General features: G+C 37.0%; 1 protein-coding gene across 1 annotated transcript in view; it reads right to left on the reverse strand.

Moving 5' to 3' along the window:
* The window catches only part of LOC134657560 (large neutral amino acids transporter small subunit 1), a 45,438-nt gene that overhangs the window by 24,592 nt on the left and 3,016 nt on the right, over window positions 1-17,830 (reverse strand). The window contains exons 2-3 of the mRNA XM_063513136.1: window positions 4,287-4,524; window positions 1,878-2,021 (exon numbers count right to left, since the gene is read on the reverse strand). Coding sequence (XP_063369206.1) covers window positions 1,878-2,021; window positions 4,287-4,524 — 382 coding nt within the window. The remainder of the gene's footprint in view (window positions 1-1,877; window positions 2,022-4,286; window positions 4,525-17,830) is intronic.

Genomic DNA, 17,830 nt, shown 5'->3' on the forward strand with positions numbered 1-17,830 from the left:
ATAATCAAACGGAGACGCCATGTCTGTAATTTTCTGTACAAAACAGTCTGCCGATTTTTGCGGGGGAGGGGAACGTCAAATGTATGCGTAACGTAAAAATAGCCATGTCAAATAAACGTCAGTCCATACATTGTGTATGACCGTTGGCCGCCTATTTTCGACAGAGGGGAAAGCCTGTTAATGGCTACTCCGTTTAGTTGTATCCTCCAAGATGGACGCCTAACAATAGAATACAATAATAAACGTAGACATATCGATTCTCATGAACAGCATTAATTTATTTCACGATAGAGGCGTGTTCTTATTGTAATAAGTAAAACGTTATAAATTTGATCTGCAGCGGTATCATGGTCGCATTTTTATCACCTGTCATGCCATGAGCCACTTTCGCACTTACAATATTTGTGAGAATGTGACAGGCATGGTGACAAATGTTAAAGAGCCGACCATCTTAGCTCTTCTGCGGAGGTAACACGGTCGCATTTTTATCCCTGCCTGTCACGTTCAAACAAGTATGTAAGTAGCTAAGTTGAAAAGTGACGGGCATACCTAGTGACAGGCGATAAAAATGGAACCATCCTGCGCCCGCTGGATTAGTTATCCCGGTTATCCGGACATGATCTGTCAGTGTAAAAAAGTAAGTATAACATTTATTGAACCAGAAACGTCATATCATTAGAGTCTGTGCGGAAAAAGAAGAATCGTGGAATGTATGGGGCCCAATACATTCCACGACTCTTCTCTTTCCGAACAGACTCTACCAATATTTTCCTTACTTTTTGCGTGCAAAAAGCCTTAATTAAAATTTTCGCCGTTCCTAATAAAAATGACTTAGTTTTGTGAACTATCTCACTAAACGCCTGTCAATTGTTTAACCAAGGTCAACACATTAGGGTAATTGGTAACAGTTTGGTCAATGACATGCAAACTTAGTGAAGGTTGTGGTGGTCGTAACATCTGTAACAGGACTATGTGGATGACACAGTCGCACCCTATATGTAGTATGTAGAGTATATATTTATATAGAGACAGTAGGTTGAGATAGTAGTGGGTGGTGTCAATTATTTATAAAAAGTACAGCAGCTGGTCTGAGGGACGCTCGGACATGTACCGTGTTTGTTTGTTGGCTGAAAAACTGCGTTTACCTACTATGTATAGATATTAGACACATTATCTGCAAGGTTTACTATACATATGTACTTTTATTTGTGACATGTTAGGCGAGTTTCCTTTAAAACGTTACTTTTGACGATGACAGATCATATCCATAACAAATCCAAATCAGATTCATAATCTGTTATTAGTTTATTACAATCAAAACACGCCTCCTGTTTAAGTAAGTAATGGTGAACATGTTTGCTACAAAACGTGAAACAACCAGTACATATTCCAGGGAGCAAGGTCTGACGATCATACATTCGATCCACAGTCGGACGAAAGCAGCGAAGGGCCCGAAAGTCTCCATGATGATTAATCAAATTGAACATGTAATGAACAGGTTTGCTATAAAACGTGAAATAAAGGAAGACTCACGCTAGACCGGGCCAGGGCCGGGCCGGAGCTTACGGCGCTTCGTTTTTTATGGAAAGAACCACATGATCAGTCATCAGCCGTCGTAGAAAAAACATGTCGAACGCCTCGGCCCGGTCTAAGGTGAGTCATCCTTCCTTAGTGTAAGGCCTGAGGTGACGCTCGAAGCGGAGCGTTCGGCGGGGCGTGCAGCGTGGCGTCGGGCTCACAAGTAATTTGAGCAGCGTGTACTAAGGCCGCTCCTATACGCTTGCATTTGTTTAACATGCACGCCGCACGCCCCGTCCCGCTGCACGCCCAACTCGAACGTCCACTCAGGCCTTACACTTAACCTGTACATATCCTACCTGGGAGCAGGGTCTGACGATCATACATTCGATCCACAGCCGAACGAAAGCAGCGAAGGGCCCGAATGTCTCCATGATGTATGCGTAGTCCGCGCCGCTCTGTCGAATCATGGTTCCCAGTTCTGCGTAGCAGTAAGCACCGATCTGGGGACAAATTAGTTTATCAACTACAGGAAAAAGGCTAATTGATAAAGTTGAAATAGCTCCGACCGCCGACGATCAGTGATAAACTAGTCTAGCCATTTCCGTCTGTAGAAAAAAAATTGGCCAAGAGCATGTCGGGCCATGCTCAGTGTAGGGTTCCGTAGTTAATGTCATGGTAAATTATGTAGTCCTAGTAAATTCACTGTCATCTTTTGACAAAAGATTAAAACTGTTATAACGCCATTTGACTTTGACCCTTATTCTTTCACTAATATAATATATAATAATTATGTGGGTATCTCAGGACTGAAACGTCTCATACAAAATGTCAGTGAGAATGTCATATCATGAATAGCCATACTAATACTTTTTATTCGATAGGGACGATAAAAAGCAATTAGTTAACTAAAGCTTGCGGTTTATTATGTTTCCTTATCAATAATGATTGAAAAATGTGTTGCTGCAATGGCGGCTTAATGACAAATCATGTTATCGGCAGATAGTCGGGTCAGGGGTATTGACCGGCAATAAACATGGAATATTATATTTATAATTTATAACAGTCACTTAACGGTGTCAGTCGAACAACGAGAACGGTCGAGTGATAATTTACAAAGAAAATATATTTAGAAGAGAGATTTTGCATCATATTATAAATTTCCCTGCAGTTTTCATTATTTTCAAAATAGATCGTATTTCATTTATTTTCTAAACTGCCTGCATTTTTCAATAAGCCCTAATTATCTCTCAAGACAGCCAAGACAAACAAGCTTACTCGTCAAGCTATAAGTCCCCAGGGCAATCAAAGATGAATACAATCTGGAGCTTTCAGAGCTTTATCAAAAGCTTTTGCTCGAATTGAAATTGGAAGTGGCTTTATTGGTATTAAAAGTTTACGAACATCTTTGATTATGGTTGATTGAGTGGGAATTTTCGTCAAGTACAGTACAGCCGTACAGTCGACGTCAAATATATGTTTACACTTTGGCACCTTACTCCTTGGTAATAAGGCGGAAAATATAAAAATTTCTTTGACCTTGATTGTACAAAAAGGTCAGAATTTTTGAGGATCATATTTTGTAATGTTAACGCCAAGTTGTTCTGGACATTTGGGAGGTGTGCGTGGATCCGAAGCCAACACGTAGAGTCCCTTGTATTGACACTTTAATGAAAAAAAAAGCTTACCGCTATAATTATTTTCCCTTTGAAAATGTCAAATTTTACTTTGAAGTTTTATTAATAAGTAACAAAATTTCCGTGAGACTCCGTACCGAGTAGCATAATCGGGAGCTCGTGTTGGCGGACCGGCGCTGCGGCTGATGATGCTCCTCGGTACGGAGTAAAATACGTGAGTGACCCGTTTTAATATATTTAATATGACTGATGGTGTCTATTAGTTAAGTCATTCAGTACGACCTACATTTTCACTCTACGTAATAGTATGGGCAGACGTTGTATATTTTTAGATTCATACTATATGTGGGTAATAGGTATGTATGCCTTTGTTCACATCGGCAGTTTGCCAATACTTTAATGACGAAACATAGATCCATCAGTCGGCTTATAAACTAGAAATAACATTATTCGGTACTTATACTAAACTAATGTTCAAGAAATAATTGAATTAAAGGGAAAAAAAATAATTTATTACACATTTAAACGTGTTTGTAAATATTACATAATACGAACAATCTAGTTGGCACGGTCGGTAGGATCTCCATATACTTAAGTGTTAATTAAAATATTAAGGTATTTATAGTTGGTCAAACCAATTTGTCAGTAAATAGGAAAAAAAACTATACTCATCCTTATCTCTTGGGTGCTAGTACTAGTGTAAGACAAAGATAGTATGATTCTCTTTGTCTATGTTTGAAATGAGACAGTCCTTTGACAAAGTATACCTACTTACTCATTACTCACTACTTAAAGGCCGTGAAGGACGAGTGTCGGCGGACCTCGACTTGGTCTGGTCAGCATATCTCTTTCTCGCTCTCGCTTATTACTGCGTCCTTACCGGGCGTACGGCGAACCTTCTTCAACACAATCGAACACGCTTCGGACCGGACTAAGGTCTTTAAAAGATTTTGTTTTGAAAAAGGAATAATCAAAATTTGAAAGACAAGACTCAAACTCTATCCATAATTAACTTTCTTAAGTACTTATGTGTATAAAAACTACAATAACTGTGCATCCGCTGAGGAGTGGCATCTTGACTTCCAGGGCACTTGTTTTAAGCCAGCCTGAATGTAATATGACAAAACTCACCATACTGTAGATTCCAGAAGCCACCCATACAAGCAGACTAGCGTTCACCGACCCTGTCCCTTTCAGTACCCCTGTCGGAGACACGAAGATGCCACTCCCGATGATGGAGCCCACGATAACTGTGCATCCGTTGAGGAGGGACATCTTGGCCTCCAGGGCTCCGGCATCCTTGCCACCTTCGACTTCTACGTCCGCTTTTAGGTCATCGCAGTCTTCTTCAGCTGCTTTTTTTGGTGACCTGGAGAAAAAACGATAAATTTAACGTTGATTTAATCTACAATGTTATTTTTTAGGTAATCCAGGTTGACCCAGGGTTGACCATAATAATTTAGAGAGTGCTGAGAGACTAGCTTTAAAGTGGAGTCCAGACTAGACAATTTTTCGCCCATCTGATGAAATTGTCCGATCGAATCAGGCCGTGCGGACGCAAACGCCAATTTGATTCCCCGATCAAATCAGCAGGTTCGGACACAAAAATGCCAATTATCGAAGTTAGTATCTATGGAATGCAAATTGGTGATTAAATTGTGTACGTGTGGACGTTAGAAGCGACGAAAGTGCTTAGACGGTCTTACTTCATCGGTCTTTTCCACATTGACCTTAATTATATTCGTATTTATTTCTGGATAATTAACAATGTAGTACATCTCGCTCGCTTGCCAATGTACGCGAATTTAGAGCCGCCATAAAAGAAAAAATCACCAACTGTCACGATGACACTTCATATATATTTTGCGCGCGCCTTCACGCAATAGTCGCATATTGTAGTAATTTAACTTTTATCGAGTAATTCCTAGTTTTTCCCATGCAGTTATACCTAAAAGGACGTTATGCAATGCAATGTGTACATGGGAAATGAAATTTGTGAATATCGCAACGTAAGTACCACGGACTGTGGTAAGTACATTGTACAGCCTTGTACATCTTTACGGACCAGCACTTGTGTTCAACTGGTAAAAAAGTAGTCTTCATTTTTTAAATTCTTGCAACTATAAGGTGCTAAGAGTGTTCCCGTGGGGAAACTTGGATACAATAGTCATGTACTTAACCTCACTTTATTATAGAGTACCTATACAAAGTTTTTATACATTCTCGTGTGACGAGTTTGTCTATGTCCGTGGGACATTGTTCGAGGTGTTGGCTTAAAGATATTTACATACTTAACCTCACTTTATTATAGAGTACCTATACAAAGTTTTTATACATTCTCGTGTGACGAGTTTGTCTATGTCCGTGGGACATTGTTGGAGGTGTTGACTTAAAGATATTCACATATCGCGTAGCGACATTTTGTGCTTCGTTCTATAGAGAACATAGACTAGGTCCGTGGGACATTGTTTGAAATTTTGGCTTGAAAATATCCACATGTTGCGTGGCAACATTGTGCTTTGTTCGTGGAACGAAGGTCAGATCTTTTTCAACTCACTTTGACTATAATATAATGCTTATTGCATAGCAAGGAGCCCTTCGTCCGTGGGACGAGCAGGAGTATCACTATTCAATAATAAAATGGATTAAATGTGAAGAAACACCTCATCCGTGGGATGATAATTTGTGAATGGGAAAAGTTTTTTATTTCAATAATATAAATACGTACATACAAAACTTAAGAACTAAAACCTGTTCTGAGCCATGCCGGGTCCAAAGGCCCCAATCACACTTGCAGCGTTACATTTGTGAATTGTTTTGTATTACCTAATAATTTCTTATAATGACATTAGCACTTGAAATTCAGTGCATGAATTTCGTCACACTCATGGATGTGATCCTGTATCATTTACAAGCATATTCTAATATAGATGATATTCTGTCATTAGCAAGCCCGCTAGCGGCATTAAACAAATTGTATGCTAATTAAGCATCTACTTACTGTTTACAAATAATACCAATATTCTGGATGCTGTTGGAATAATGCCTCTGGATTAATGTATATACTAAGCATTTATAATATATGCTGAACCCTTTTAAGGCTTAAGAATGGCCTACCATTTTTATTATTTCTTTGCTAATCAAAACTTCTGTAACCTGCACTAATACAATAAAATAAATAAGTGCCGTGGCAGTGTACAGCACACACATATACTAGTGTACAAAAGAATGCTATTTAACAGCCTTTATAAGGACTAGATCCAAACCACTGCCTTATTGTGAAGGTCATATCCTGGGGTTAATGGCTTATACTTTTTTCACTCTTACAAGTTTACTATAGCTTGAGCGTGTTTCATAATAATATATCATATTGTGTGAATATGGATAACATTTTCCCTTTTCAGGCAGTTTGGTAAATTGCCATACAAGTTTACTAAAAAATTCTAATATCATAACATCATAACATAACCCTTCAGGGCTACTAATTTATTTTAGCCAAAATGTCACAATTATAGTGTGAACAAAATTATGAAATGTCCCCGGATAGCTCAGTCAGTTGAGCATGGGAATTTTAAGTTCTTGAAGCCCAATTGCCTTCGGTGAAGATGTTCAAAAGATATATAAAGATATTATATACTGAATTAAGTGAGTTTATTATTACTTTCAAATGTAAGATAATGAGAAGTATGTTGTATAAAATACAAGACTGTAGGTGAACAAGGATACAATACCGAAACTATACCTACATATGAAATCTAAATCAGTCAGCCATTGGATGGATATTTAATATCAATTAAATTATAGCCCAACGCTTCAAACTCATTTATTTATCAAACTTTCAGACCTTTATAAGCCAGTGGTAACATTTATTTATTTTTTGGAACCCTTTTACAAAATGATAGGGTTCAGTTTAGCACAAGTTCATGCCCATTAAATGGCAGACTTGAATACATTTGTGATAAGAAAGAGAAATGGTTATGTTGGTAGGTAATATAATATAAGTAGGTAGGTAGGTAGATAATTAGTTAGGTTTATAGGTAAGTATGTAATAGCTATATTACATTTCCCAACTTTTAAACAGTAGTGTAGTAACAAATCTCTATAGCAGAATCCTTGACTTTTTAAAACAGTAACGGTCTTAGCCAAATTAAGCCCAAAACATAAAATGAAGATAATATAATTACTTAGGTATTTATTTATATTTGTGTTAGAATGTTTGATACCTCTTGGTACTGTAAATTTACTTTGAACGGTTGGGGGGCTAATGATAATGGGTCAGGTCCATCGGAGACAATTATCAATAGTAGAGCTGAAATGAAAGAAGGATTGGATTCCGAAAGTAAAATTATGCTTTATGCCCATTTTATGCCATAATGAGCAATAGATATTTTTCTTTTATCTCTAATGATCTAATTAATCAATTATAATTGTATAAATAATCAGTAGTGAATTGAAACAATTTCAAAAGTATAATAAAATGTACAACAGATCATTTTGTTGCATTTATATGCTTTTCTTTATACTCTCTGTACGAATATGATCAGAAAGATCCAACAGAAAGTGGATAGATAGTTACACCTCTCAGCAGTCTTACGACTGTTCAAGCTGATCTATGAAGATATTTTTGGGCACTTAACAGAGCATTATAGACAAACTGTCGATCCATAATAACTCATAACTATGTTATATAAATAGTCATTTTCTGTTTTTCTTAGTACCTATTTAGAATTCTCGAGGTGTATGCATATGTACAACATACGAAGTACGAACATATGTCACTTACAAGTGATTTGCGGTTTTATTATGGGATAATACACGAAACGTCACAGACTGATCCACATACATATGTGTGGTTTTATAATTCACACAGTCCCTAAATAAATGTTTTACATTATTTGACCTAATTACATGTTGTTTTGGTTTAAACTGCTTATTTTGTTAGATTCTGTAGTGGTGAGAAATACTAGAACAAATAATTGAAAGAATGTTACCCAACAGGATCATCTTTTAATATAAGTACCTCTAGATATTTATAATAAGTACTTAAATAAAATATTCCCTATGCCCATGTCCAGCAGTGGACGTCCTCTGGCTGATAGGATGATGATGATGAGGAAATAAATTATTAAAATATAATACAAAGTGAAACTTGTTGTAGCTAGGAAAGCAATTTATCGTATTTTGGGTGTAGGCTATATAATTGGTAATACCCCGTTTAGCATAATTGGCAAGTAAGCAAGTGAATACTTACTTAGCTTAGTTAAGTACTTGGCAATATTTTGGGTAAGGGTGCTTGATCCCTTCTAACGTAAACTATCTGGTGTTAAGTCACCATGTAGTAACAAATTTACTATATTTAGTTTGGGCAGCTCCAAACATGTCTCAGGATTCTCCGAGCGGGGAAAGAAGAGTTTATTCGGATTAGAATATGGACATGCAATCAATTACGCTTAATTGCATGCATGAGAAGCAATGCGAGTATATTTAAGGGTGTATGACACGAATAATGAATCGACTTGGGAATTTGAAACTAAGATTACAGGGTTAGTTACTTCATGTTTCAACAAATAGCTAGTACATTTATTTTTATGTTTACTTAGAATAGCAAAACTCTTTGAAGACCTTAGCTAAGAAAAATTAATAGTGTCAAGATTTTACTTACTGGGTGATGCCCAGAACCTATGACTATTGACACAATTTTAATAAAATGAAATTATGTATTTATTGGAATAAACGAATACAATATAAGAGAAAAATATGGCATCATAATGTCTTGAAACCTTGTCTTACGTATCTTAGACAAGTAACAAGAAAGTACAAGGTATTTTAGTAGCCATTCTTCATGTCTTCTTTCTTTTATGGAGGCTTTATATTTATATATCATACATTACTTAGATGCTATTTAGTACTAAAAGAGGGGGTAATAATATTTCTATATTTTCTTTACATATGACAATTATCATGTCTCACATTGGATAAGGTAAAGATCATAAGGGCAGGTCTCACCAGTGAATTTAATGTTTTAATATAATGGAGGGATGCTTCAGATAACTAGTCTGCTACTTTTGTTAGATACTTATTTATTAGATATATTTACATGTTCGGAATTTTGTATATAGTAAATCTTTGATTCTCAAAGTATTTACCTATTAAAATAGCAGACTCTAATTTTATTGTTGATAATTCCCATGTCATAGGAAGGAGAATTTTTATTTTAACATTGATCTACTTTAAGATGTCTCCTAGCAACTTATGTTTAGTTTACCTTTGATGATATATAGAGATAGGTATCCATTATAGATATATATGTATATTCTTACCAAAAAGACAAGTGCTTGTTTTTGGGTAGATTTTTGAGATATTTGGTTTTTACAAATTATTTAATTCTCTTCTCTAAACATCTACATTGTTAATTATCCAGAAATAAATACGAATATAATTATAGGATTAAACGAACTTACCTGAAGTGAAGTTCAATCCTGATTATATGAAGTATTTATTTCTGGATAAGGGATATCCCCACCCTCCTCGAGTAACCATGGATCCATGGTTACTTCCCAATTGGTGTATGAATACTCTAAACTATATGAAGTGTCATCGTGACAGTTGGTGATTTTTTCTTTTATGGCGGCTCTAAATTCGCGTACATTGGCAAGCGAGCGAGATGTACTACATTGTTAATTATCCAGAAATAAATACTTCATATAATCAGGATTGAACTTCACTTCAGGTAAGTTCGTTTAATCCTATAATAATATACGCTATAATAAGTTCTACTGTACCTACGAGTATATCTCCTGTTAAATCGCACGTTAACAGCTGCACCAGCGATCTTCCCCACCATGATAAATTATTATTTATTAGGCGTCTAGCTATCGTGGCTAGCGCTCTTAACCCCTCTAGGCCACCTCACCACGGCGGAATCTATCCCAATTTTTCGGCCATCTTAGTGTAAGGCCTGAGTGGACGCTCGAGTTAGTGTAAGGCCTGAGTGGAGGCTCATATTGGGCGTGCAGCGGGGCGAGGCGTGCGGCGTGCATGTTAAACAAATGCAAACGTATAGGAGCGGCCTTAGTGCACGCTGCTCAAATCACTTCTGAGCCCGACGCCACGCTGCACGCCCCGCCGAACGCTCCGCTTCGAGCGTCCACTCAGGCCTTACACTTAGAAAGACTAGGCGCCTTTGACTAGCTGACATTTGACAGAAAATATTTAATTTGTTCCCAAAAAATTGTATATAATTCAAATTTTCATAACCCGCATATGATCACTTTTATATTAAGCTTCATAACAATAATATATGGGCACAATGAACCTATTTCTGACACCACAATCACATGACTAACACACACAAGCACACACTTTCACAATGAATCGCCGACTGGCCTAAAGTGTCTCATCCTGTCTTATTTACAATTGAGACGTAATCTTGTTAAGCTATTTTGGTTGCAGATTTAACGACTGCACTTTAGCTGGAAAAGGTCTACAGCCTTGTATCTAACTCTTCTAAAAGCCTTCTTCTTCCTCACGTTATCCCGGCATTTTGCCACGGCTCATGGGAGCCTGGGGTCCGCTTGACAACTAATCCCAAGAATTAACGTAGGCACTAGTTTTTACGAAAGCGACTGCCATCTGACCTTCCAACCCAGAGGAGAAACTAGGCCTTATTGGGATTAGTTCGGTTTCCTCACGATGTTTTCCTTCACCGAAAAGCAACGTAAATATCAAATGATATTTCGTAAGTTCCGAAAAAATCATTGGTACCTACGAGTTACGCTCACATTTTAAAGAACAGCTTCCAAAGACAATGTATAATAAACATACGGAAGTCAGGGATCACCGATAGCGGTTTTGATTATATTTGATTTCATAACCGACGCACGGTCACTGACCTTTACTAATTACTAATACCTTTAAACGAGCAATTCTTGTTTATTTATTTATTTATTTATTTATATATATATATATATATATATTTCGGGGATCTCGGGATAGGGGTTTTCGGGGGCGAAAATCGATCTAGCTAGGTTTTATCTCTGGGAAAACGCGCATTTCCGAGTTATTATATGTTTTCCGAGCGAAGCTCGGTCACCCAGATATTTTATTATAAAGTAAGAATCGTTTATAATTCACGTATTTCATATTTAATAAAGAAAAGTGAAGTTATATAAGTTACCTTTCATAAATAACTGTTACAAAATATTCGAAATGAATTAATCGGAAGACTAAGTAATTACTTAATGCACATTTTTATTTACGAATTTACTTTGAAATTTCGGGATAAACTATAGGTACTGACACGTACCCTTTAACCAGTATGACCTCTAAACTACCTTCTTCGTCCCCTCCTTTATGACGAAGCTGTCTACAGGAGCAGACTGTGCCCGAATATATGTCCTTGAGTGACCTCCTTACAATAGTAGTGAGCAGCGAATGAAGTGTTGCGAATTCAAGATGTCCCGTACTAAATGGCTAAATGTATTATGGTGATGTAGACATTATTTATTGTATTAGCCATATGCCATATGGCTGTCAGTTCAGTGATAAGTTTTTAGAATAAAATAAGAAACGTTAGACGGCCTGATTCGAACTGTAATATACGTCAAAAATTTGCTCTAGATACGATATGGATTGGATATGTCAGCGTCATAAGTAACGTTTCTTTTCTTCAGACAAAAACGTCACTTTTGACACTGACATCCGATCCATATCGTACTGACAGACTGACTGACAGACAGTTTGGTGTTGTCGTGTCGTATCGCTGTGACATCTCATATTATAAGTATTGTTCGAATTGGGCCGGTGGAGGCAGCAGATTGCGCCCGGGAGGCCGATTATATAATATAATATAATTACACTATTGGGTGTGAACTGGTTTTGATACGACCTTGCCAATCGTCTTGGTGTTTGGCGCGCATTCTCACACACGAATTTCACTTCATTTCGCATGCACCAATCAGCGTGAGGGATAACCTAGGTCGTGAAATATCAAAACCGTGACAAATTTGAAAAATCTGAATCGGGCTCCGAATATACGTCCTTAAGTGACCCTTTAGGAAGGGAGTGAGTTCTTTGAACTGGAGTATGTTTCAGGTGTATGTATTTATATGTTGTCATGGGTAAGATAAATAATAAATAAATAATAAATAAATATTGGGGGACATCTTACACAGATCAACCTAGCCCCAAACTAAGCAAAGCTTGTACTATGGGTACTAGGCGACGATATACATACTTATATAGATAAATACATACTTATATACATAGAAAACATCCATGACTCCGGAACCAATATTAGTGTTCATCACACAAATAAATGCCCTTACCGGGATTCGAACCCAGGACCATCGGCTTCGCAGGCAGGGTCACTACCCACTAGGCCAGATCGGTCGTCAGATGATCTGCTACCACGAGATTGACACTGACATATTCGCTAGCATGTGCGTAACATACTTTCTACGCATCTTGCTCGTAATGGCATATAAGTGCAAGCGAGATGTATAGAAAGTAAGTTACGCAGACGTTAGCGAATATGCCAATGTCAAACTGATAGCCGTTCTGTAAGAAATCGCTCTTTAACGAAAGACCACCTGTTGTCTAATGCCGTAGTTTCATTTATAGGCTTGAGTTGTTTAAGTACTACTGTTTTATTAGTTATTGGTGTGTAACAAAGAATATTTTTATTGTATTGGATTGTATGACGTATTTATTCTGAAAGACATTTCACGTTTAAATACATTTATGGCTCGCATGCGAGTTTCATTGCATTGCGTCATTTGATCGGTCGGCTGAATTGATGTAACCTCAATGGTCCGCAATGTAACTAAAATCGTATACGAGTTCGCGTGCCGTCTAAATGAGCCCTTATGTATAGCTGGTCAACCAAATGTTGACAGTAAAAAAAAGGCGCGAAATTCAAATTTTCTATGGGACGATATCCTTTCGCGCCTACATTTTTCAAATTTGCCGCCTTTTTCTACCGTCAAGATCCGGTTGACCAAGTATAGTATCTATAACTAAAGGGCATCAGCCTGTCAGTTGTTCGGAACTGAAAGCGTCCGACGAACTGGTACCTAATCTGTGGGTCCCTTATAACTGGTCGTGGTCATAACATTGAATTATTACATTGTATATATATGTCTGGTACATTACTGTCCGTGATAATGTATTATTGATTATCATAACAACAAAACAATATACGTCCGAGAACGCGTCCTTGGGTGACCATAGATTCGTCGTACTATTGAAAAAAAAAATGAATGCTTTGAACTGAAGCTTTTGTTACGTGCAAATGTATTATATTGGCGAAACATTGTTTATTGCCATGAAATAAATAATTACCTACATGAAATATGACTAAAATAAAATATTAATAGTCTGTCAAACTATTTTTTTTTTCAACAGAAAAAAGCGACCTTAAAAAATGTAGGCGCGATGGATTATCGACGTTATCGTCCCATATACAATTTTAATTTCGCGCCTTTTTCTACCGACAAAGTTGTTTGGCAGACTATATATTATAACGATATTAAAAATCGAATATTGACTCTCTGTGAATTACGCTTGCGCTTAATTTATTAATTTAATATGGTTTTGCAAAGTGAACACATAGCTCTGATCAACTCTGAAATTTGGCTGAAAAAAATTATATGTTTCATTTATTTTATTGTTTTTAGCCGACCAGATATCTATGGGAGAGTCAACATTTTTCCCGCAATTTCGGGATTAATCCCAAAACAAAAAATTGCTCTGTATGATATATATATTATAAGGGTTAAAAAACAGGCCGTGTATAATACACACCAAAAATAGTAGCAAAAAAAGCGGCCCAAGCATTCGTCCTTGAGGGACCCCAACCAACGCTTCAGCATTAAACGGGGTCTTTAGACGCAACGCTTTGAATTGCACTACAAAGGCCTGAGAGAGCTCGGGCTAGCGCGCTCTCATGTACCATTGTTATGTTATATGTAGGTACTAACGAAATTTGGTAGGTATATTGAATTGTGGCGTTTATAAAGGCCTTTGACAGGACCAAACATTAAGAAAAACTGTAATTTGGCGTAGGTTAAAAATAAACTAGGTAATTTGTTACTACAAGCATCTAGTACGTACAAAAGCGGGGCAATGCTGCCAGCGTCACCGGCACAGGGCGGACACGCCATACATCAAAAATGATTTGCGTTTATATGTGTGCGCGGCACGTCTGTACATGCGTCATTGAGTTTCTGACGGAATCCTGACATGCTCTCAGTAGAGCGATTACGCACACATTAATGTCGCGGCGAGGTAATCCGAGTCGGGGCGGGGCGGTGCGTGTCCGTTCTGTATGATAATACTATTACTTATTCTAGTTATTCTGTGTCACCGGGCAATGCTGCCAGCGTTCTCGACACCATGCCAAAGGGGCCCAATTTCTTGGATTTATTTTAATTTTATTTATTATTAATTTTTAGTTTTAATTAGATAAGTTACTTTATTTTTTTTAATGTACAATTACCTCTAACGTACGTACAATATATTATGGCGTTGTCGTAGTGAAAAGTAACAGGATAATAATAATGCCCTTAACGGCCACCATAGGATCCTTCTCAAAAAACCATAGTGACGTGACAACCTTGACCCACTTACTTTTATAACCCCTAGGTACTACTGTTGAGTGATTCTACTCTTATGTGTAAAATGTTGGAACGCGACTAGAATATGAATGCTAACAGTACCTAGTGCCTATTTGAAACAAAGAAGTAAGTAACAGAGGATGAAGTACTAAAGATGTAGGTTTACAAGTAATGTCAAAATCCTCTTTAACTAGCGTCTGAGCGGAAAGAGAAGAGTCGTACAATGTATTGGACCCCATACATTTGACGACTCTTCTCTTTCCGCACAGACTCTAAAAGGAAATTACTTACTAAAAAGCCAACTGCAGTTTTTGATAACTCTATAATCTGGATTAGCCTAAACTGAACTGAAATAAAACTATTGAATTGAGACGGATTATATCGCCGTATAATGAAAATTACATCGCGATATTTCGAACCTTTACAGCGTTCGTGGTCAACGGGTGACTAACCTAACCTGTTCCTAACCTGACCTAACCAATTTTATATCTTAACTATCAAGGGCATCTATTCTACTAGCAAAATAACGAGGTACCCAATGTACAGACAGCAACAGAAGTTGCTGAGCGGACGAGGTATTCAAAATGATATTGACGCGACTTTAATGTTAAGAGAATAAGAGTGTGTCAAGGTAATTTTGAACACTTCGCCCGCTTAGCAACTTTTGCTGCTGACTGTACCCATGTCATTCGGTGTCGCTCTATTTGTCCAGTAATTTGGGTGTTTACCCCACGATTCTACACCTTTGAAAAGGCTGACTTTCATACAAAATTCCCCAGCGAATATTACCTTTTTCTTCTGATAAAATGATAGTGTTTGTGTAACCTGTGTTGAAGTGGGATTAACAGGTGGAAAATATAAATACTTATGTAAATTCCCATTGAGTTACGAAAACTCCACACTTGTTACAATTTAGTGAAAGTTTTTGTAGGATAATACGGTAGGTAAACATCATACGGAGAAATTTTGCTTACATTATACACTATTGTATATAAATATATTATACATCTATCCACCACCAAATCATATCGAAATCTAAGGATTATAAAAAGCGACAACCAAATAAAAAATACCCCATTTACCCACAAGGGAGCAAAGTAGGACTCGTGAGTTCGTGAGAATCATGAGGTCTATGGTCATAGAGACCCTAGTATAATTAGTAGTCTTTATTTCTTACTTGTCTCTAATTTGACTAAAACGTATAAAAGACACCTTCACGGCTATTGACTTTCAATCGTAACCAACGCCAACTTCACATCTTTTATTCTAAAATGTTAAAAAAATAAGATTTACGTTACGCTAATATTATATTTCTATGGCTATTACATATTTGCTGTTTTTAAAGTTATGTGTGGTGAAGCATTATTTTGTAATTATTCACACGTATTTCAGTGAAGCATTATCTTTATACCTCTAATACGAGCAATTCTTGTATATATATTTCGGGGATCATGAAAACTAATCTAACGGTTTCCATAAAATTTGCTATATGGGGGTTTTCGGGGGACGAAAAATCGATCTAGCGAGGTCTTATCTCTGGGAAAACGCACATTTTGAGTAGGTATTTATGTTTCTCCCAGATATTTTTGTAATTATTCACAGGTAGGTAGGTAGGTATGTCATGATTATTGTAATGTCATGATTATGAATAGGATGGATATGATGATATGGAAAATATGAAGATGATTAAAATGATATAGTTGTCCTATTATAAAGTCCAATCGAATCATTTTATATCAAAATCGGTTTAGTAGTTATTCTGATACTATGGACACTTCAACAGCTTACTATATTATTTATAAATCGCATTGCTGAAAGCCTTATAGGTCAATATCCTAAAGCTATTCTGGGCAATCGCGAACCTCCATTCTGAAATAAACCTAGCCCCTTTGACATAAGGTCACATTTCTATTACTTCTAACATATGCCTTTTAAAGGATAAGTAAAAGATAAGGTGATTTGAGCTTTAATAAAAGGTAGTAAAGTTGAGTTTGGAATAACTACAACTTCACGTTGAGACTTCAGAGGGTCTGCCGCGAACACCGAAGGTCCCAAATGCGGGGATCTTTCTCTTTCACTCCAATCAAGCCGTAATTAGAGTGACTGAGAAAGATGCCCGGAGTTTGCGATCTTAAGTATGCGCCTGCCTGCCTACCCTCAGGTAAATTCAAACAAGCAAATAGGGACTCAAATACAAGGCCTGAAGGTACATTTTAGTTTGTTTTGGCTTTGCTTCCCACCGATCGATGCAACCACGTGTCTGAGGAAATATCCGTGGAAATGTCTTAATGAAACCTTTTCTAGGTGTGGTTTCCGTAAACTTAGTGAACCGTGTTTTATATTTTTAATGTAATTAATTGATTGTTTGACAGGTTAGAGTTATAGCTGGTCAACCAAATCTTGTCAGTAAAAAAAGGCGCGAAATTCAAATTTTCTATGGGACGATATCCCTTCGCGCCTACATTTTTCAAATTTGCCGCCTTTTTCTACTCTCAAGATCTGGTTGACCAAGTATAATTATTGGATTACTTAAGGGTCGGTTGCACCAAACCGTATGTGAAGACGTTCGCTAAATTTAATTGTATGGGAAATTTTATAGTTGATGTTGATTGACACTGATCGGTCCGTCAATTTCGGTTCGTGGAACTGGTTCTAAGTAGATCACTCTCTATTATAAATTATAACCCTAACCCTACTTATTAAAATAAAATTAGGTACCTACTCGTATTTAAGAGGAGTTAAATTTTTAACATTATAAAAAAGAAAGAATTATACATTCACCCTAATTAATACGACCCACCCCATACTGGTACATTGGGCGCCATGATACCCATTTAGGTTAAGCCCATCGTTCACTGGTAGATAAGCCTTGGTATTAAGTCCATTTGTACTTTCATGTAATTGTGCAATAATGTTTTTAAATAAATAATAGGTAGGGAACGCTGCCTGCGTGATGGGCACCTTACCAAGAGGGCGCAAAATTTTGATAGGTTTTTTTTAGCTTTAGTTATTAGTTGTACTTAATTTTAGTTTTATATTCATTTTATAACACTTATTATG

The sequence above is a fragment of the Cydia amplana genome, chromosome 20 (genome assembly GCF_948474715.1).
Source record: "Cydia amplana chromosome 20, ilCydAmpl1.1, whole genome shotgun sequence".
In the NCBI taxonomy this organism is placed as follows: Eukaryota; Metazoa; Arthropoda; class Insecta; order Lepidoptera; family Tortricidae; genus Cydia; species Cydia amplana.